Below are 17,315 nucleotides of genomic sequence, written 5' to 3'. Positions count from 1 at the left end.
TTTTGCCCAAACCCCCCTGCAGTTTTTAAACACTTTGGCGCATTCCTGCAGACCGTCGTTGTCACCAATATTATTAATCACACCGCACGCGTGCCCCTCTCGGGAGTCACGAGCAAAAATATTTGTATAAAATCCATTTACAGTCTCCGTGGTGTAGTGGTAAGACACTCGCCTGGCGTTCCGCGAGCGCTATGTCATGGGTTCGTATCCTGGCCGGGGAGGATTTACTGGGCGCAATTCCTTAACTGTAGCCTCTGTTTAACGCAACAGTAAAATGTGTACTTGGATGAAAAAACGATTCTTCGCGGCAGGGGATCGTATTCCAGGGACCTGCCCGAAACGCTACGTGTACTAGTGGCTGTACATGAATGTAACAACTCTTGTATATATCTAAAAAAAAAAAAAAAATATTATCCGATCAACTTGGGAATAGTTTACAAATGTTTGCCATGAAATTTTCGTTTTCTCTAATAGCCGAACAGCTTAATAAAGAAAACGGCGTGGCAGTGAATCATCGTGGTAAAACAATTGTATTATTGACACGACGAGTATAATCGACGTAGTTTTTATAAATGTTGCCGGTCGAACGCATCCTTATGTGACCATTAATACCTACGTTCTTATAGAACATACTATTGCGAGCACATTGGTACAAAAATGAAATACATACATCGACAAATAATGTCAGGACAGTGAATTGAATATACACTTTTCAAAGCGAGTTTCGCCCATATGCCGCCGCGGGTAACACTTCGGCCACTTCCCACACTGTTTTGGGTGGGCTCGAATCGAATTAAATATAGGACAAGATACCCTTCGGGTGAGCTTTGAAGTGGGTATAAGTAAAGAATAGCTTGGGTGAGAGGAAGCGTCGGTAGTTGTAGAGATAGAGCCAGGGCTAGACCCAGCTGCGCGGCTGAATATGAGGCTACTTGAACACCTGGTCGGCTTAGGCTTGGCGGGCAGGGTCCAGAGGGAGGGGCGGCGGTGTGAGGTCTTCTTTCCTCATGATGTGTGGAGTCTTCTTTCTTCTTAGGAGTTGAAGTCTTCTTTCTTCTTTGAAGCTGAAGTCTTCTTTCTTCTTTGAAGCTGGAGTCTTCCGTCTTCTGTCTTGCACGTTGGTCTGCTCCGAAGCTTGCAGGGGTTCCACCACCTCAAAACGAGCAAAATTAGGTCCCTATACCCCTAAAGAGGGGGGGGGTGAAGGCGGCTACCTTCGGGCGAATCTGGTGCTGAAGCTAGGCTGGTTATTTTTCTTTGTTCTTTTGCGTGGAGTTTGGTCTGTTGGCGTGCTTGGTGAAGGTGTGGGTCTTGTCGCTTTCACATATTCGTTCAAGTCTTCTCTTGCTGCTCGCCATACGCTGTTGCACATCAGGGTCATCATGGGTGTTACTACCCTGGTAACAGTTTCCTCGCCGTTTCTGTGTTTCTTCGTTATTGTTCCTGCTTCCACGTCCAGGATTGACAATGGTTCTTCTGTGTCCTTGGGGTCGTGAATCAGGAATCTGCGTGGGGATTGCAGACCTTCTAGGCTTACTGGGTAGATCGATTCTTGGTCGTATTCTGACAATTCGAAGCCGTCGCCCTCCTCGTTTCCATATACTGGGTCCCTCAGTGGTACATGAAATTCTTGCATTCTTGGGTCAGCGTTTTCTTCGACAAAACTCATGACAGTAGTGTATGGGTTGAACAATTTCGGGGCTGCTATGCTGGTAGTCACTTTGGGTTCAGGTGCGATGACAGTTGATGGTTCAGCAGATGTTGAGATCGGTTGAGAAGCCGTCGGAGTGCTGTCGTTTGCCGTAGTCGGGTTTGCTGGTGTAGGGTTGGCCTATGTTGTAGTAGAGCAGGTGAACATGGCCTCTGGTATCACAAACGGTGGTAGGTTGTTCTCCTTGTATAGTTCCTTGAGTATTTCATATCGTAGTCTGAGATCTCCACCTGAGAGCGCCGTTGCGAAGTGTATCAGGGCTGCAACAGTGCTATCAGGGGTGGCTGCTGGCGGCGTGAGTGAGGACGGCTGGCTGGCTGGGTTGAGAGGTGTTGTCTGTGACCTTGAGTGGCTGGCCCGGGAGCTGCTGGTCCAGTAGTTTAGTTGTGCGCCGCTCGCATGGGTGGGCTACGACATTGAATCTATATTTATATGCATATGTCCGTGTAGAGAATTTTATTGCGATTCCAATGATACCACAATTAGCGATGTAGGACAACTGTAGGCTTCGCAACTATTAAGAGAGTGGAAACATTTTGTTGCTGTTTGGCGCTCTCGGCTAGTGATCTGAATAGTTTTTTATTTGGTGTTGATAATCCTTATGCTTTGGCGGCATTTTATAGATATGTTCTTATAGACAATTTTATTGCGAACACAGTGATACCAAAGTTAAATACGTGCGCCTTCAATTATTGTCAGGACAGTCAATTAATTGTTACAATAATTGACAATAATTGACAATAATTGACAGTCAAAAAAGTGTACACTTTTTCGGTCGTACCGCATAGGCGCGCGAAGCGCCGAAAGCATCTGGGGTATGATTTTTTTTTGAACGCCGAGAGCGCGAAAGTGTTATTTAAAATGTCTGAAATGTCGGAAATTTGACTCCTGAGCGTGATTTTTGAGCCGAATTCTGACTCTCTGCACCTATTTTCAGTTTCAAATTACGACGTTTCATACCGAAAATATGCCAATTACTGTAAACGGCGATGGGTCATATTTTGCCCAAACCCCCCCTGCAGTTTTTAAAATGTCTGAAATGTCGGAAATTTGACTCCTGAGCGTGATTTTTGAGCCGAATTCTGACTCTCTGCACCTATTTTCAGTTTCAAATTACGACTTTTCATACCGAAAATATGCCAATTACTGAAAACGACGATGGGTCATATTTTGCCCAAACCCCCCTGCAGTTTTTAAACACTTTGGCGCATTCCTGCAGACCGTCGTTGTCACCAATATTATTAATCACACCGCACGCGTGCCCCTCTCATGGAGTCACGAGCAAAAATATTTGTATAAAATCCATTTACAGTCTCCGTGGTGTAGTGGTAAGACACTCGCCTGGCGTTCCGCGAGCGCTATGTCATGGGTTCGTATCCTGGCCGGGGAGGATTTACTGGGCGCAATTCCTTAACTGTAGCCTCTGTTTAACGCAACAGTAAAATGTGTACTTGGATGAAAAAACGATTCTTCGCGGCAGGGGATCGTATTCCAGGGACCTGCCCGAAACGCTACGTGTACTAGTGGCTGTACATGAATGTAACAACTCTTGTATATATCTCAAAAAAAAAAAAAAATTATTATCCTATCAACTTGGGAATAGTTTACAAATGTTTGCCATGAAATTTTCGTTTTCTCTAATAGCCGAACAGCTTAATAAAGAAAACGGCGTGGCAGTGTATCATCGTGGTAAAACAATTGTATTATTGACACGACGAGTATAATCGACGTAGTTTTTATAAATGTTGCCGGTCGAACGCATCCTTATGTGACCATTAATACCTACTTTCTTATAGAACATACTATTGCGAGCACATTGGTACAAAAATGAAATACATACATCGACAAATAATGTCAGGACAGTGAATTGAATATACACTTTTCAAAGCGAGTTTCGCCCATATGCCGCCGCGGGTAACACTTCGGCCACTTCCCACACTGTTTTGGGTGGGCTCGAATCGAATTAAATATAGGACAAGATACCCTTCGGGTGAGCTTTGAAGTGGGTATAAGTAAAGAATAGCTTGGGTGAGAGGAAGCGTCGGTAGTTGTAGAGATAGAGCCAGGGCTAGACCCAGCTGCGCGGCTGAATATGAGGCTACTTGAACACCTGGTCGGCTTAGGCTTGGCGGGCAGGGTCCAGAGGGAGGGGCGGCGGTGTGAGGTCTTCTTTCCTCATGATGTGTGGAGTCTTCTTTCTTCTTAGGAGTTGAAGTCTTCTTTCTTCTTTGAAGCTGAAGTCTTCTTTCTTCTTTGAAGCTGGAGTCTTCCGTCTTCTGTCTTGCACGTTGGTCTGCTCCGAAGCTTGCAGGGGTTCCACCACCTCAAAACGAGCAAAATTAGGTCCCTATACCCCTAAAGAGGGGGGGGGTGAAGGCGGCTACCTTCGGGCGAATCTGGTGCTGAAGCTAGGCTGGTTATTTTTCTTTGTTCTTTTGCGTGGAGTTTGGTCTGTTGGCGTGCTTGGTGAAGGTGTGGGTCTTGTCGCTTTCACATATTCGTTCAAGTCTTCTCTTGCTGCTCGCCATACGCTGTTGCACATCAGGGTCTTCATGTGTGTTACTACCCTGGTAACAGTTTCCTCGCCGTTTCTGTGTTTCTTCGTTATTGTTCCTGCTTCCACGTCCAGGATTGACAATGGTTCTTCTGTGTCCTTGGGGTCGTGAATCAGGAATCTGCGTGGGGATTGCAGACCTTCTAGGCTTACTGGGTAGATCGATTCTTGGTCGTATTCTGACAATTCGAAGCCGTCGCCCTCCTCGTTTCCATATACTGGGTCCCTCAGTGGTACATGAAATTCTTGCATTCTTGGGTCAGCGTTTTCTTCGACAAAACTCATGACAGTAGTGTATGGGTTGAACAATTTCGGGGCTGCTATGCTGGTAGTCACTTTGGGTTCAGGTGCGATGACAGTTGATGGTTCAGCAGATGTTGAGATCGGTTGAGAAGCCGTCGGAGTGCTGTCGTTTGCCGTAGTCGGGTTTGCTGGTGTAGGGTTGGCCTATGTTGTAGTAGAGCAGGTGAACATGGCCTCTGGTATCACAAACGGTGGTAGGTTGTTCTCCTTGTATAGTTCCTTGAGTATTTCATATCGTAGTCTGAGATCTCCACCTGAGAGCGCCGTTGCGAAGTGTATCAGGGCTGCAACAGTGCTATCAGGGGTGGCTGCTGGCGGCGTGAGTGAGGACGGCTGGCTGGCTGGGTTGAGAGGTGTTGTCTGTGACCTTGAGTGGCTGGCCCGGGAGCTGCTGGTCCAGTAGTTTAGTTGTGCGCCGCTCGCATGGGTGGGCTACGACATTGAATCTATATTTATATGCATATGTCCGTGTAGAGAATTTTATTGCGATTCCAATGATACCACAATTAGCGATGTAGGACAACTGTAGGCTTCGCAACTATTAAGAGAGTGGAAACATTTTGTTGCTGTTTGGCGCTCTCGGCTAGTGATCTGAATAGTTTTTTATTTGGTGTTGATAATCCTTATGCTTTGGCGGCATTTTATAGATATGTTCTTATAGACAATTTTATTGCGAACACAGTGATACCAAAGTTAAATACGTGCGCCTTCAATTATTGTCAGGACAGTCAAAAAAGTGTACACTTTTTCGGTCTTACCGCATAGGCGCGCGAAGCGCCGAAAGCATCTGGGGTATGATTTTTTTTTGAACGCCGAGAGCGCGAAAGTGTTATTTAAAATGTCTGAAATGTCGGAAATTTGACTCCTGAGCGTGATTTTTGAGCCGAATTCTGACTCTCTGCACCTATTTTCAGTTTCAAATTACGACGTTTCATACCGAAAATATGCCAATTACTGTAAACGGCGATGGGTCATATTTTGCCCAAACCCCCCTGCAGTTTTTAAAATGTCTGAAATGTCGGAAATTTGACTCCTGAGCGTGATTTTTGAGCCGAATTCTGACTCTCTGCACCTATTTTCAGTTTCAAATTACGACTTTTCATACCGAAAATATGCCAATTACTGAAAACGACGATGGGTCATATTTTGCCCAAACCCCCCTGCAGTTTTTAAACACTTTGGCGCATTCCTGCAGACCGTCGTTGTCACCAATATTATTAATCACACCGCACGCGTGCCCCTCTCATGGAGTCACGAGCAAAAATATTTGTATAAAATCCATTTACAGTCTCCGTGGTGTAGTGGTAAGACACTCGCCTGGCGTTCCGCGAGCGCTATGTCATGGGTTCGTATCCTGGCCGGGGAGGATTTACTGGGCGCAATTCCTTAACTGTAGCCTCTGTTTAACGCAACAGTAAAATGTGTACTTGGATGAAAAAACGATTCTTCGCGGCAGGGGATCGTATTCCAGGGACCTGCCCGAAACGCTACGTGTACTAGTGGCTGTACATGAATGTAACAACTCTTGTATATATCTCAAAAAAAAAAAAAATTATTATCCGATCAACTTGGGAATAGTTTACAAATGTTTGCCATGAAATTTTCGTTTTCTCTAATAGCCGAACAGCTTAATAAAGAAAACGGCGTGGCAGTGAATCATCGTGGTAAAACAATTGTATTATTGACACGACGAGTATAATCGACGTAGTTTTTATAAATGTTGCCGGTCGAACGCATCCTTATGTGACCATTAATACCTACTTTCTTATAGAACATACTATTGCGAGCACATTGGTACAAAAATGAAATACATACATCGACAAATAATGTCAGGACAGTGAATTGAATATACACTTTTCAAAGCGAGTTTCGCCCATATGCCGCCGCGGGTAACACTTCGGCCACTTCCCACACTGTTTTGGGTGGGCTCGAATCGAATTAAATATAGGACAAGATACCCTTCGGGTGAGCTTTGAAGTGCGTATAAGTAAAGAATAGCTTGGGTGAGAGGAAGCGTCGGTAGTTGTAGAGATAGAGCCAGGGCTAGACCCAGCTGCGCGGCTGAATATGAGGCTACTTGAACACCTGGTCGGCTTAGGCTTGGCGGGCAGGGTCCAGAGGGAGGGGCGGCGGTGTGAGGTCTTCTTTCCTCATGATGTGTGGAGTCTTCTTTCTTCTTAGGAGTTGAAGTCTTCTTTCTTCTTTGAAGCTGAAGTCTTCTTTCTTCTTTGAAGCTGGAGTCTTCCGTCTTCTGTCTTGCACGTTGGTCTGCTCCGAAGCTTGCAGGGGTTCCACCACCTCAAAACGAGCAAAATTAGGTCCCTATACCCCTAAAGAGGGGGGGGGTGAAGGCGGCTACCTTCGGGCGAATCTGGTGCTGAAGCTAGGCTGGTTATTTTTCTTTGTTCTTTTGCGTGGAGTTTGGTCTGTTGGCGTGCTTGGTGAAGGTGTGGGTCTTGTCGCTTTCACATATTCGTTCAAGTCTTCTCTTGCTGCTCGCCATACGCTGTTGCACATCAGGGTCATCATGGGTGTTACTACCCTGGTAACAGTTTCCTCGCCGTTTCTGTGTTTCTTCGTTATTGTTCCTGCTTCCACGTCCAGGATTGACAATGGTTCTTCTGTGTCCTTGGGGTCGTGAATCAGGAATCTGCGTGGGGATTGCAGACCTTCTAGGCTTACTGGGTAGATCGATTCTTGGTCGTATTTTGACAATTCGAAGCCGTCGCCCTCCTCGTTTCCATATACTGGGTCCCTCAGTGGTACATGAAATTCTTGCATTCTTGGGTCAGCGTTTTCTTCGACAAAACTCATGACAGTAGTGTATGGGTTGAACAATTTCGGGGCTGCTATGCTGGTAGTCACTTTGGGTTCAGGTGCGATGACAGTTGATGGTTCAGCAGATGTTGAGATCGGTTGAGAAGCCGTCGGAGTGCTGTCGTTTGCCGTAGTCGGGTTTGCTGGTGTAGGGTTGGCCTATGTTGTAGTAGAGCAGGTGAACATGGCCTCTGGTATCACAAACGGTGGTAGGTTGTTCTCCTTGTATAGTTCCTTGAGTATTTCATATCGTAGTCTGAGATCTCCACCTGAGAGCGCCGTTGCGAAGTGTATCAGGGCTGCAACAGTGCTATCAGGGGTGGCTGCTGGCGGCGTGAGTGAGGACGGCTGGCTGGCTGGGTTGAGAGGTGTTGTCTGTGACCTTGAGTGGCTGGCCCGGGAGCTGCTGGTCCAGTAGTTTAGTTGTGCGCCGCTCGCATGGGTGGGCTACGACATTGAATCTATATTTATATGCATATGTCCGTGTAGAGAATTTTATTGCGATTCCAATGATACCACAATTAGCGATGTAGGACAACTGTAGGCTTCGCAACTATTAAGAGAGTGGAAACATTTTGTTGCTGTTTGGCGCTCTCGGCTAGTGATCTGAATAGTTTTTTATTTGGTGTTGATAATCCTTATGCTTTGGCGGCATTTTATAGATATGTTCTTATAGACAATTTTATTGCGAACACAGTGATACCAAAGTTAAATACGTGCGCCTTCAATTATTGTCAGGACAGTCAAAAAAGTGTACACTTTTTCGGTCTTACCGCATAGGCGCGCGAAGCGCCCAAAGCATCTGGGGTATGATTTTTTTTTGAACGCCGAGAGCGCGAAAGTGTTATTTAAAATGTCTGAAATGTCGGAAATTTGACTCCTGAGCGTGATTTTTGAGCCGAATTCTGACTCTCTGCACCTATTTTCAGTTTCAAATTACGACTTTTCATACCGAAAATATGCCAATTACTGAAAACGACGATGGGTCATATTTTGCCCAAACCCCCCTGCAGTTTTTAAACACTTTGGCGCATTCCTGCAGACCGTCGTTGTCACCAATATTATTAATCACACCGCACGCGTGCCCCTCTCGGGAGTCACGAGCAAAAATATTTGTATAAAATCCATTTAGTCTCCGTGGTGTAGTGGTAAGACACTCGCCTGGCGTTCCGCGAGCGCTATGTCATGGGTTCGTATCCTGGCCGGGGAGGATTTACTGGGCGCAATTCCTTAACTGTAGCCTCTGTTTAACGCAACAGTAAAATGTGTACTTGGATGAAAAAACGATTCTTCGCGGCAGGGGATCGTATTCCAGGGACCTGCCCGAAACGCTACGTGTACTAGTGGCTGTACATGAATGTAACAACTCTTGTATATATCTCAAAAAAAAAAAAAAATTATTATCCGATCAACTTGGGAATAGTTTACAAATGTTTGCCATGAAATTTTCGTTTTCTCTAATAGCCGAACAGCTTAATAAAGAAAACGGCGTGGCAGTGAATCATCGTGGTAAAACAATTGTATTATTGACACGACGAGTATAATCGACGTAGTTTTTATAAATGTTGCCGGTCGAACGCATCCTTATGTGACCATTAATACCTACGTTCTTATAGAACATACTATTGCGAGCACACTGGTACAAAAATGAAATACATACATCGACAAATAATGTCAGGACAGTGAATTGAATATACACTTTTCAAAGCGAGTTTCGCCCATATGCCGCCGCGGGTAACACTTCGGCCACTTCCCACACTGTTTTGGGTGGGCTCGAATCGAATTAAATATAGGACAAGATACCCTTCGGGTGAGCTTTGAAGTGGGTATAAGTAAAGAATAGCTTGGGTGAGAGGAAGCGTCGGTAGTTGTAGAGATAGAGCCAGGGCTAGACCCAGCTGCGCGGCTGAATATGAGGCTACTTGAACACCTGGTCGGCTTAGGCTTGGCGGGCAGGGTCCAGAGGGAGGGGCGGCGGTGTGAGGTCTTCTTTCCTCATGATGTGTGGAGTCTTCTTTCTTCTTAGGAGTTGAAGTCTTCTTTCTTCTTTGAAGCTGAAGTCTTCTTTCTTCTTTGAAGCTGGAGTCTTCCGTCTTCTGTCTTGCACGTTGGTCTGCTCCGAAGCTTGCAGGGGTTCCACCACCTCAAAACGAGCAAAATTAGGTCCCTATACCCCTAAAGAGGGGGGGGGTGAAGGCGGCTACCTTCGGGCGAATCTGGTGCTGAAGCTAGGCTGGTTATTTTTCTTTGTTCTTTTGCGTGGAGTTTGGTCTGTTGGCGTGCTTGGTGAAGGTGTGGGTCTTGTCGCTTTCACATATTCGTTCAAGTCTTCTCTTGCTGCTCGCCATACGCTGTTGCACATCAGGGTCATCATGTGTGTTACTACCCTGGTAACAGTTTCCTCGCCGTTTCTGTGTTTCTTCGTTATTGTTCCTGCTTCCACGTCCAGGATTGACAATGGTTCTTCTGTGTCCTTGGGGTCGTGAATCAGGAATCTGCGTGGGGATTGCAGACCTTCTAGGCTTACTGGGTAGATCGATTCTTGGTCGTATTCTGACAATTCGAAGCCGTCGCCCTCCTTGTTTCCATATACTGGGTCCCTCAGTGGTACATGAAATTCTTGCATTCTTGGGTCAGCGTTTTCTTCGACAAAACTCATGACAGTAGTGTATGGGTTGAACAATTTCCGGGCTGCTATGCTGGTAGTCACTTTGGGTTCAGGTGCGATGACAGTTGATGGTTCAGCAGATGTTGAGATCGGTTGAGAAGCCGTCGGAGTGCTGTCGTTTGCCGTAGTCGGGTTTGCTGGTGTAGGGTTGGCCTATGTTGTAGTAGAGCAGGTGAACATGGCCTCTGGTATCACAAACGGTGGTAGGTTGTTCTCCTTGTATAGTTCCTTGAGTATTTCATATCGTAGTCTGAGATCTCCACCTGAGAGCGCCGTTGCGAAGTGTATCAGGGCTGCAACAGTGCTATCAGGGGTGGCTGCTGGCGGCGTGAGTGAGGACGGCTGGCTGGCTGGGTTGAGAGGTGTTGTCTGTGACCTTGAGTGGCTGGCCCGGGAGCTGCTGGTCCAGTAGTTTAGTTGTGCGCCGCTCGCATGGGTGGGCTACGACATTGAATCTATATTTATATGCATATGTCCGTGTAGAGAATTTTATTGCGATTCCAATGATACCACAATTAGCGATGTAGGACAACTGTAGGCTTCGCAACTATTAAGAGAGTGGAAACATTTTGTTGCTGTTTGGCGCTCTCGGCTAGTGATCTGAATAGTTTTTTTATTTGGTGTTGATAATCCTTATGCTTTGGCGGCATTTTATAGATATGTTCTTATAGACAATTTTATTGCGAACACAGTGATACCAAAGTTAAATACGTGCGCCTTCAATTATTGTCAGGACAGTCAAAAAAGTGTACACTTTTTCGGTCTTACCGCATAGGCGCGCGAAGCGCCAAAAGCATCTGGGGTATGATTTTTTTTTGAACGCCGAGAGCGCGAAAGTGTTATTTGAAATGTCTGAAATGTCGGAAATTTGACTCCTGAGCGTGATTTTTGAGCCGAATTCTGACTCTCTGCACCTATTTTCAGTTTCAAATTACGACTTTTCATACCGAAAATATGCCAATTACTGAAAACGACGATGGGTCATATTTTGCCCAAACCCCCCTGCAGTTTTTAAACACTTTGGCGCATTCCTGCAGACCGTCGTTGTCACCAATATTATTAATCACACCGCACGCGTGCCCCTCTCGGGAGTCACGAGCAAAAATATTTGTATAAAATCCATTTAGTCTCCGTGGTGTAGTGGTAAGACACTCGCCTGGCGTTCCGCGAGCGCTATGTCATGGGTTCGTATCCTGGCCGGGGAGGATTTACTGGGCGCAATTCCTTAACTGTAGCCTCTGTTTAACGCAACAGTAAAATGTGTACTTGGATGAAAAAACGATTCTTCGCGGCAGGGGATCGTATTCCAGGGACCTGCCCGAAACGCTACGTGTACTAGTGGCTGTACATGAATGTAACAACTCTTGTATATATATCAAAAAAAAAAAAAAAATTATTATCCGATCAACTTGGGAATAGTTTACAAATGTTTGCCATGAAATTTTCGTTTTCTCTAATAGCCGAACAGCTTAATAAAGAAAACGGCGTGGCAGTGAATCATCGTGGTAAAACAATTGTATTATTGACACGACGAGTATAATCGACGTAGTTTTTATAAATGTTGCCGGTCGAACGCATCCTTATGTGACCATTAATACCTACGTTCTTATAGAACATACTATTGCGAGCACACTGGTACAAAAATGAAATACATACATCGACAAATAATGTCAGGACAGTGAATTGAATATACACTTTTCAAAGCGAGTTTCGCCCATATGCCGCCGCGGGTAACACTTCGGCCACTTCCCACACTGTTTTGGGTGGGCTCGAATCGAATTAAATATAGGACAAGATACCCTTCGGGTGAGCTTTGAAGTGGGTATAAGTAAAGAATAGCTTGGGTGAGAGGAAGCGTCGGTAGTTGTAGAGATAGAGCCAGGGCTAGACCCAGCTGCGCGGCTGAATATGAGGCTACTTGAACACCTGGTCGGCTTAGGCTTGGCGGGCAGGGTCCAGAGGGAGGGGCGGCGGTGTGAGGTCTTCTTTCCTCATGATGTGTGGAGTCTTCTTTCTTCTTAGGAGTTGAAGTCTTCTTTCTTCTTTGAAGCTGAAGTCTTCTTTCTTCTTTGAAGCTGGAGTCTTCCGTCTTCTGTCTTGCACGTTGGTCTGCTCCGAAGCTTGCAGGGGTTCCACCACCTCAAAACGAGCAAAATTAGGTCCCTATACCCCTAAAGAGGGGGGGGGCTGAAGGCGGCTACCTTCGGGCGAATCTGGTGCTGAAGCTAGGCTGGTTATTTTTCTTTGTTCTTTTGCGTGGAGTTTGGTCTGTTGGCGTGCTTGGTGAAGGTGTGGGTCTTGTCGCTTTCACATATTCGTTCAAGTCTTCTCTTGCTGCTCGCCATACGCTGTTGCACATCAGGGTCATCATGTGTGTTACTACCCTGGTAACAGTTTCCTCGCCGTTTCTGTGTTTCTTCGTTATTGTTCCTGCTTCCACGTCCAGGATTGACAATGGTTCTTCTGTGTCCTTGGGGTCGTGAATCAGGAATCTGCGTGGGGATTGCAGACCTTCTAGGCTTACTGGGTAGATCGATTCTTGGTCGTATTCTGACAATTCGAAGCCGTCGCCCTCCTCGTTTCCATATACTGGGTCCCTCAGTGGTACATGAAATTCTTGCATTCTTGGGTCAGCGTTTTCTTCGACAAAACTCATGACAGTAGTGTATGGGTTGAACAATTTCGGGGCTGCTATGCTGGTAGTCACTTTGGGTTCAGGTGCGATGACAGTTGATGGTTCAGCAGATGTTGAGATCGGTTGAGAAGCCGTCGGAGTGCTGTCGTTTGCCGTAGTCGGGTTTGCTGGTGTAGGGTTGGCCTATGTTGTAGTAGAGCAGGTGAACATGGCCTCTGGTATCACAAACGGTGGTAGGTTGTTCTCCTTGTATAGTTCCTTGAGTATTTCATATCGTAGTCTGAGATCTCCACCTGAGAGCGCCGTTGCGAAGTGTATCAGGGCTGCAACAGTGCTATCAGGGGTGGCTGCTGGCGGCGTGAGTGAGGACGGCTGGCTGGCTGGGTTGAGAGGTGTTGTCTGTGACCTTGAGTGGCTGGCCCGGGAGCTGCTGGTCCAGTAGTTTAGTTGTGCGCCGCTCACATGGGTGGGCTACGACATTGAATCTATATTTATATGCATATGTCCGTGTAGAGAATTTTATTGCGATTCCAATGATACCACAATTAGCGATGTAGGACAACTGTAGGCTTCGCAACTATTAAGAGAGTGGAAACATTTTGTTGCTGTTTGGCACTCTCGGCTTGTGATCTGAATAGTTTTTTATTTGGTGTTGATAATCCTTATGCTTTGGCGGCATTTTATAGATATGTTCTTATAGACAATTTTATTGCGAACACAGTGATACCAAAGTTAAATACGTGCGCCTTCAATTATTGTCAGGACAGTCAAAAAAGTGTACACTTTTTCGGTCTTACCGCATAGGCGCGCGAAGCGCCGAAAGCATCTGGGGTATGATTTTTTTTTGAACGCTGAGAGCGCGAAAGTGTTATTTAAAATGTCTGAAATGTCGGAAATTTGACTCCTGAGCGTGATTTTTGAGCCGAATTCTGACTCTCTGCACCTATTTTCAGTTTCAAATTACGACGTTTCATACCGAAAATATGCCAATTACTGTAAACGGCGATGGGTCATATTTTGCCCAAACCCCCCTGCAGTTTTTAAAATGTCTGAAATGTCGGAAATTTGACTCCTGAGCGTGATTTTTGAGCCGAATTCTGACTCTCTGCACCTATTTTCAGTTTCAAATTACGACTTTTCATACCGAAAATATGCCAATTACTGAAAACGACGATGGGTCATATTTTGCCCAAACCCCCCTGCAGTTTTTAAACACTTTGGCGCATTCCTGCAGACCGTCGTTGTCACCAATATTATTAATCACACCGCACGCGTGCCCCTCTCGGGAGTCACGAGCAAAAATATTTGTATAAAATCCATTTACAGTCTCCGTGGTGTAGTGGTAAGACACTCGCCTGGCGTTCCGCGAGCGCTATGTCATGGGTTCGTATCCTGGCCGGGGAGGATTTACTGGGCGCAATTCCTTAACTGTAGCCTCTGTTTAACGCAACAGTAAAATGTGTACTTGGATGAAAAAACTATTCTTCGCGGCAGGGGATCGTATTCCAGGGACCTGCCCGAAACGCTACGTGTACTAGTGGCTGTACATGAATGTAACAACTCTTGTATATATCTCAAAAAAAAAAAAAAAATTATTATCCGATCAACTTGGGAATAGTTTACAAATGTTTGCCATGAAATTTTCGTTTTCTCTAATAGCCGAACAGCTTAATAAAGAAAACGGCGTGGCAGTGAATCATCGTGGTAAAACAATTGTATTATTGACACGACGAGTATAATCGACGTAGTTTTTATAAATGTTGCCGGTCGAACGCATCCTTATGTGACCATTAATACCTACGTTCTTATAGAACATACTATTGCGAGCACATTGGTACAAAAATGAAATACATACATCGACAAATAATGTCAGGACAGTGAATTGAATATACACTTTTCAAAGCGAGTTTCGCCCATATGCCGCCGCGGGTAACACTTCGGCCACTTTCCACACTGTTTTGGGTGGGCTCGAATCGAATTAAATATAGGACAAGATACCCTTCGGGTGAGCTTTGAAGTGGGTATAAGTAAAGAATAGCTTGGGTGAGAGGAAGCGTCGGTAGTTGTAGAGATAGAGCCAGGGCTAGACCCAGCTGCGCGGCTGAATATGAGGCTACTTGAACACCTGGTCGGCTTAGGCTTGGCGGGCAGGGTCCAGAGGGAGGGGCGGCGGTGTGAGGTCTTCTTTCCTCATGATGTGTGGAGTCTTCTTTCTTCTTAGGAGTTGAAGTCTTCTTTCTTCTTTGAAGCTGAAGTTTTCTTTCTTCTTTGAAGCTGGAGTCTTCCGTCTTCTGTCTTGCACGTTGGTCTGCTCCGAAGCTTGCAGGGGTTCCACCACCTCAAAACGAGCAAAATTAGGTCCCTATACCCCTAAAGAGGGGGGGGGTGAAGGCGGCTACCTTCGGGCGAATCTGGTGCTGAAGCTAGGCTGGTTATTTTTCTTTGTTCTTTTGCGTGGAGTTTGGTCTGTTGGCGTGCTTGGTGAAGGTGTGGGTCTTGTCGCTTTCACATATTCGTTCAAGTCTTCTCTTGCTGCTCGCCATACGCTGTTGCACATCAGGGTCTTCATGTGTGTTACTACCCTGGTAACAGTTTCCTCGCCGTTTCTGTGTTTCTTCGTTATTGTTCCTGCTTCCACGTCCAGGATTGACAATCGTTCTTCTGTGTCCTTGGGGTCGTGAATCAGGAATCTGCGTGGGGATTGCAGACCTTCTAGGCTTACTGGGTAGATCGATTCTTGGTCGTATTCTGACAATTCGAAGCCGTCGCCCTCCTCGTTTCCATATACTGGGTCCCTCAGTGGTACATGAAATTCTTGCATTCTTGGGTCAGCGTTTTCTTCGACAAAACTCATGACAGTAGTGTATGGGTTGAACAATTTCGGGGCTGCTATGCTGGTAGTCACTTTGGGTTCAGGTGCGATGACAGTTGATGGTTCAGCAGATGTTAAGATCGGTTGAGAAGCCGTCGGAGTGCTGTCGTTTGCCGTAGTCGGGTTTGCTGGTGTAGGGTTGGCCTATGTTGTAGTAGAGCAGGTGAACATGGCCTCTGGTATCACAAACGGTGGTAGGTTGTTCTCCTTGTATAGTTCCTTGAGTATTTCATATCGTAGTCTGAGATCTCCACCTGAGAGCGCCGTTGCGAAGTGTATCAGGGCTGCAACAGTGCTATCAGGGGTGGCTGCTGGCGGCGTGAGTGAGGACGGCTGGCTGGCTGGGTTGAGAGGTGTTGTCTGTGACCTTGAGTGGCTGGCCCGGGAGCTGCTGGTCCAGTAGTTTAGTTGTGCGCCGCTCGCATGGGTGGGCTACGACACTGAATCTATATTTATATGCATATGTCCGTGTAGAGAATTTTATTGCGATTCCAATGATACCACAATTAGCGATGTAGGACAACTGTAGGCTTCGCAACTATTAAGAGAGTGGAAACATTTTGTTGCTGTTTGGCGCTCTCGGCTAGTGATCTGAATAGTTTTTTATTTGGTGTTGATAATCCTTATGCTTTGGCGGCATTTTATAGATATGTTCTTATAGACAATTTTATTGCGAACACAGTGATACCAAAGTTAAATACGTGCGCCTTCAATTATTGTCAGGACAGTCAATTAATTGTTACAATAATTGACAATAATTGACAATAATTGACAGTCAAAAAAGTGTACACTTTTTCGGTCTTACCGCATAGGCGCGCGAAGCGCCGAAAGCATCTGGGGTATGATTTTTTTTTGAACGCCGAGAGCGCGAAAGTGTTATTTAAAATGTCTGAAATGTCGGAAATTTGACTCCTGAGCGTGATTTTTGAGCCGAATTCTGACTCTCTGCACCTATTTTCAGTTTCAAATTACGACGTTTCATACCGAAAATATGCCAATTACTGTAAACGGCGATGGGTCATATTTTGCCCAAACCCCCCTGCAGTTTTTAAAATGTCTGAAATGTCGGAAATTTGACTCCTGAGCGTGATTTTTGAGCCGAATTCTGACTCTCTGCACCTATTTTCAGTTTCAAATTACGACTTTTCATACCGAAAATATGCCAATTACTGAAAACGACGATGGGTCATATTTTGCCCAAACCCCCCTGCAGTTTTTAAACACTTTGGCGCATTCCTGCAGACCGTCGTTGTCACCAATATTATTAATCACACCGCACGCGTGCCCCTCTCGGGAGTCACGAGCAAAAATATTTGTATAAAATCCATTTACAGTCTCCGTGGTGTAGTGGTAAGACACTCGCCTGGCGTTCCGCGAGCGCTATGTCATGGGTTCGTATCCTGGCCGGGGAGGATTTACTGGGCGCAATTCCTTAACTGTAGCCTCTGTTTAACGCAACAGTAAAATGTGTACTTGGATGAAAAAACTATTCTTCGCGGCAGGGGATCGTATTCCAGGGACCTGCCCGAAACGCTACGTGTACTAGTGGCTGTACATGAATGTAACAACTCTTGTATATATCTCAAAAAAAAAAAAAAAATTATTATCCGATCAACTTGGGAATAGTTTACAAATGTTTGACATGAAATTTTCGTTTTCTCTAATAGCCGAACAGCTTAATAAAGAAAACGGCGTGGCAGTGAATCATCGTGGTAAAACAATTGTATTATTGACACGACGAGTATAATCGACGTA

At 45.6% G+C, this 17,315-nt stretch overlaps 1 protein-coding gene across 1 annotated transcript in view; it reads right to left on the bottom strand.

The window, feature by feature from the left end:
• The window catches only part of LOC138356700 (mucin-17-like), a 42,468-nt gene extending 29,792 nt beyond the window's left edge, over window positions 1-12,676 (bottom strand). The window contains exons 1-5 of the mRNA XM_069312898.1: window positions 12,437-12,676; window positions 9,772-10,206; window positions 7,074-7,544; window positions 4,278-4,712; window positions 1,361-1,831 (exon numbers count right to left, since the gene is read on the bottom strand). Coding sequence (XP_069168999.1) covers window positions 1,361-1,831; window positions 4,278-4,712; window positions 7,074-7,544; window positions 9,772-10,206; window positions 12,437-12,676 — 2,052 coding nt within the window. The remainder of the gene's footprint in view (window positions 1-1,360; window positions 1,832-4,277; window positions 4,713-7,073; window positions 7,545-9,771; window positions 10,207-12,436) is intronic.
• Between the last annotated feature and the right edge of the window lie 4,639 nt (window positions 12,677-17,315).

Source organism: Procambarus clarkii, chromosome 73 (assembly GCF_040958095.1).
Source record: "Procambarus clarkii isolate CNS0578487 chromosome 73, FALCON_Pclarkii_2.0, whole genome shotgun sequence".
NCBI lineage: Eukaryota > Metazoa > Arthropoda > Malacostraca > Decapoda > Cambaridae > Procambarus > Procambarus clarkii.
The sequence above is the reverse complement of the archived record's forward strand: the minus strand, read 5'-3'. Positions and strand labels throughout refer to the sequence as shown.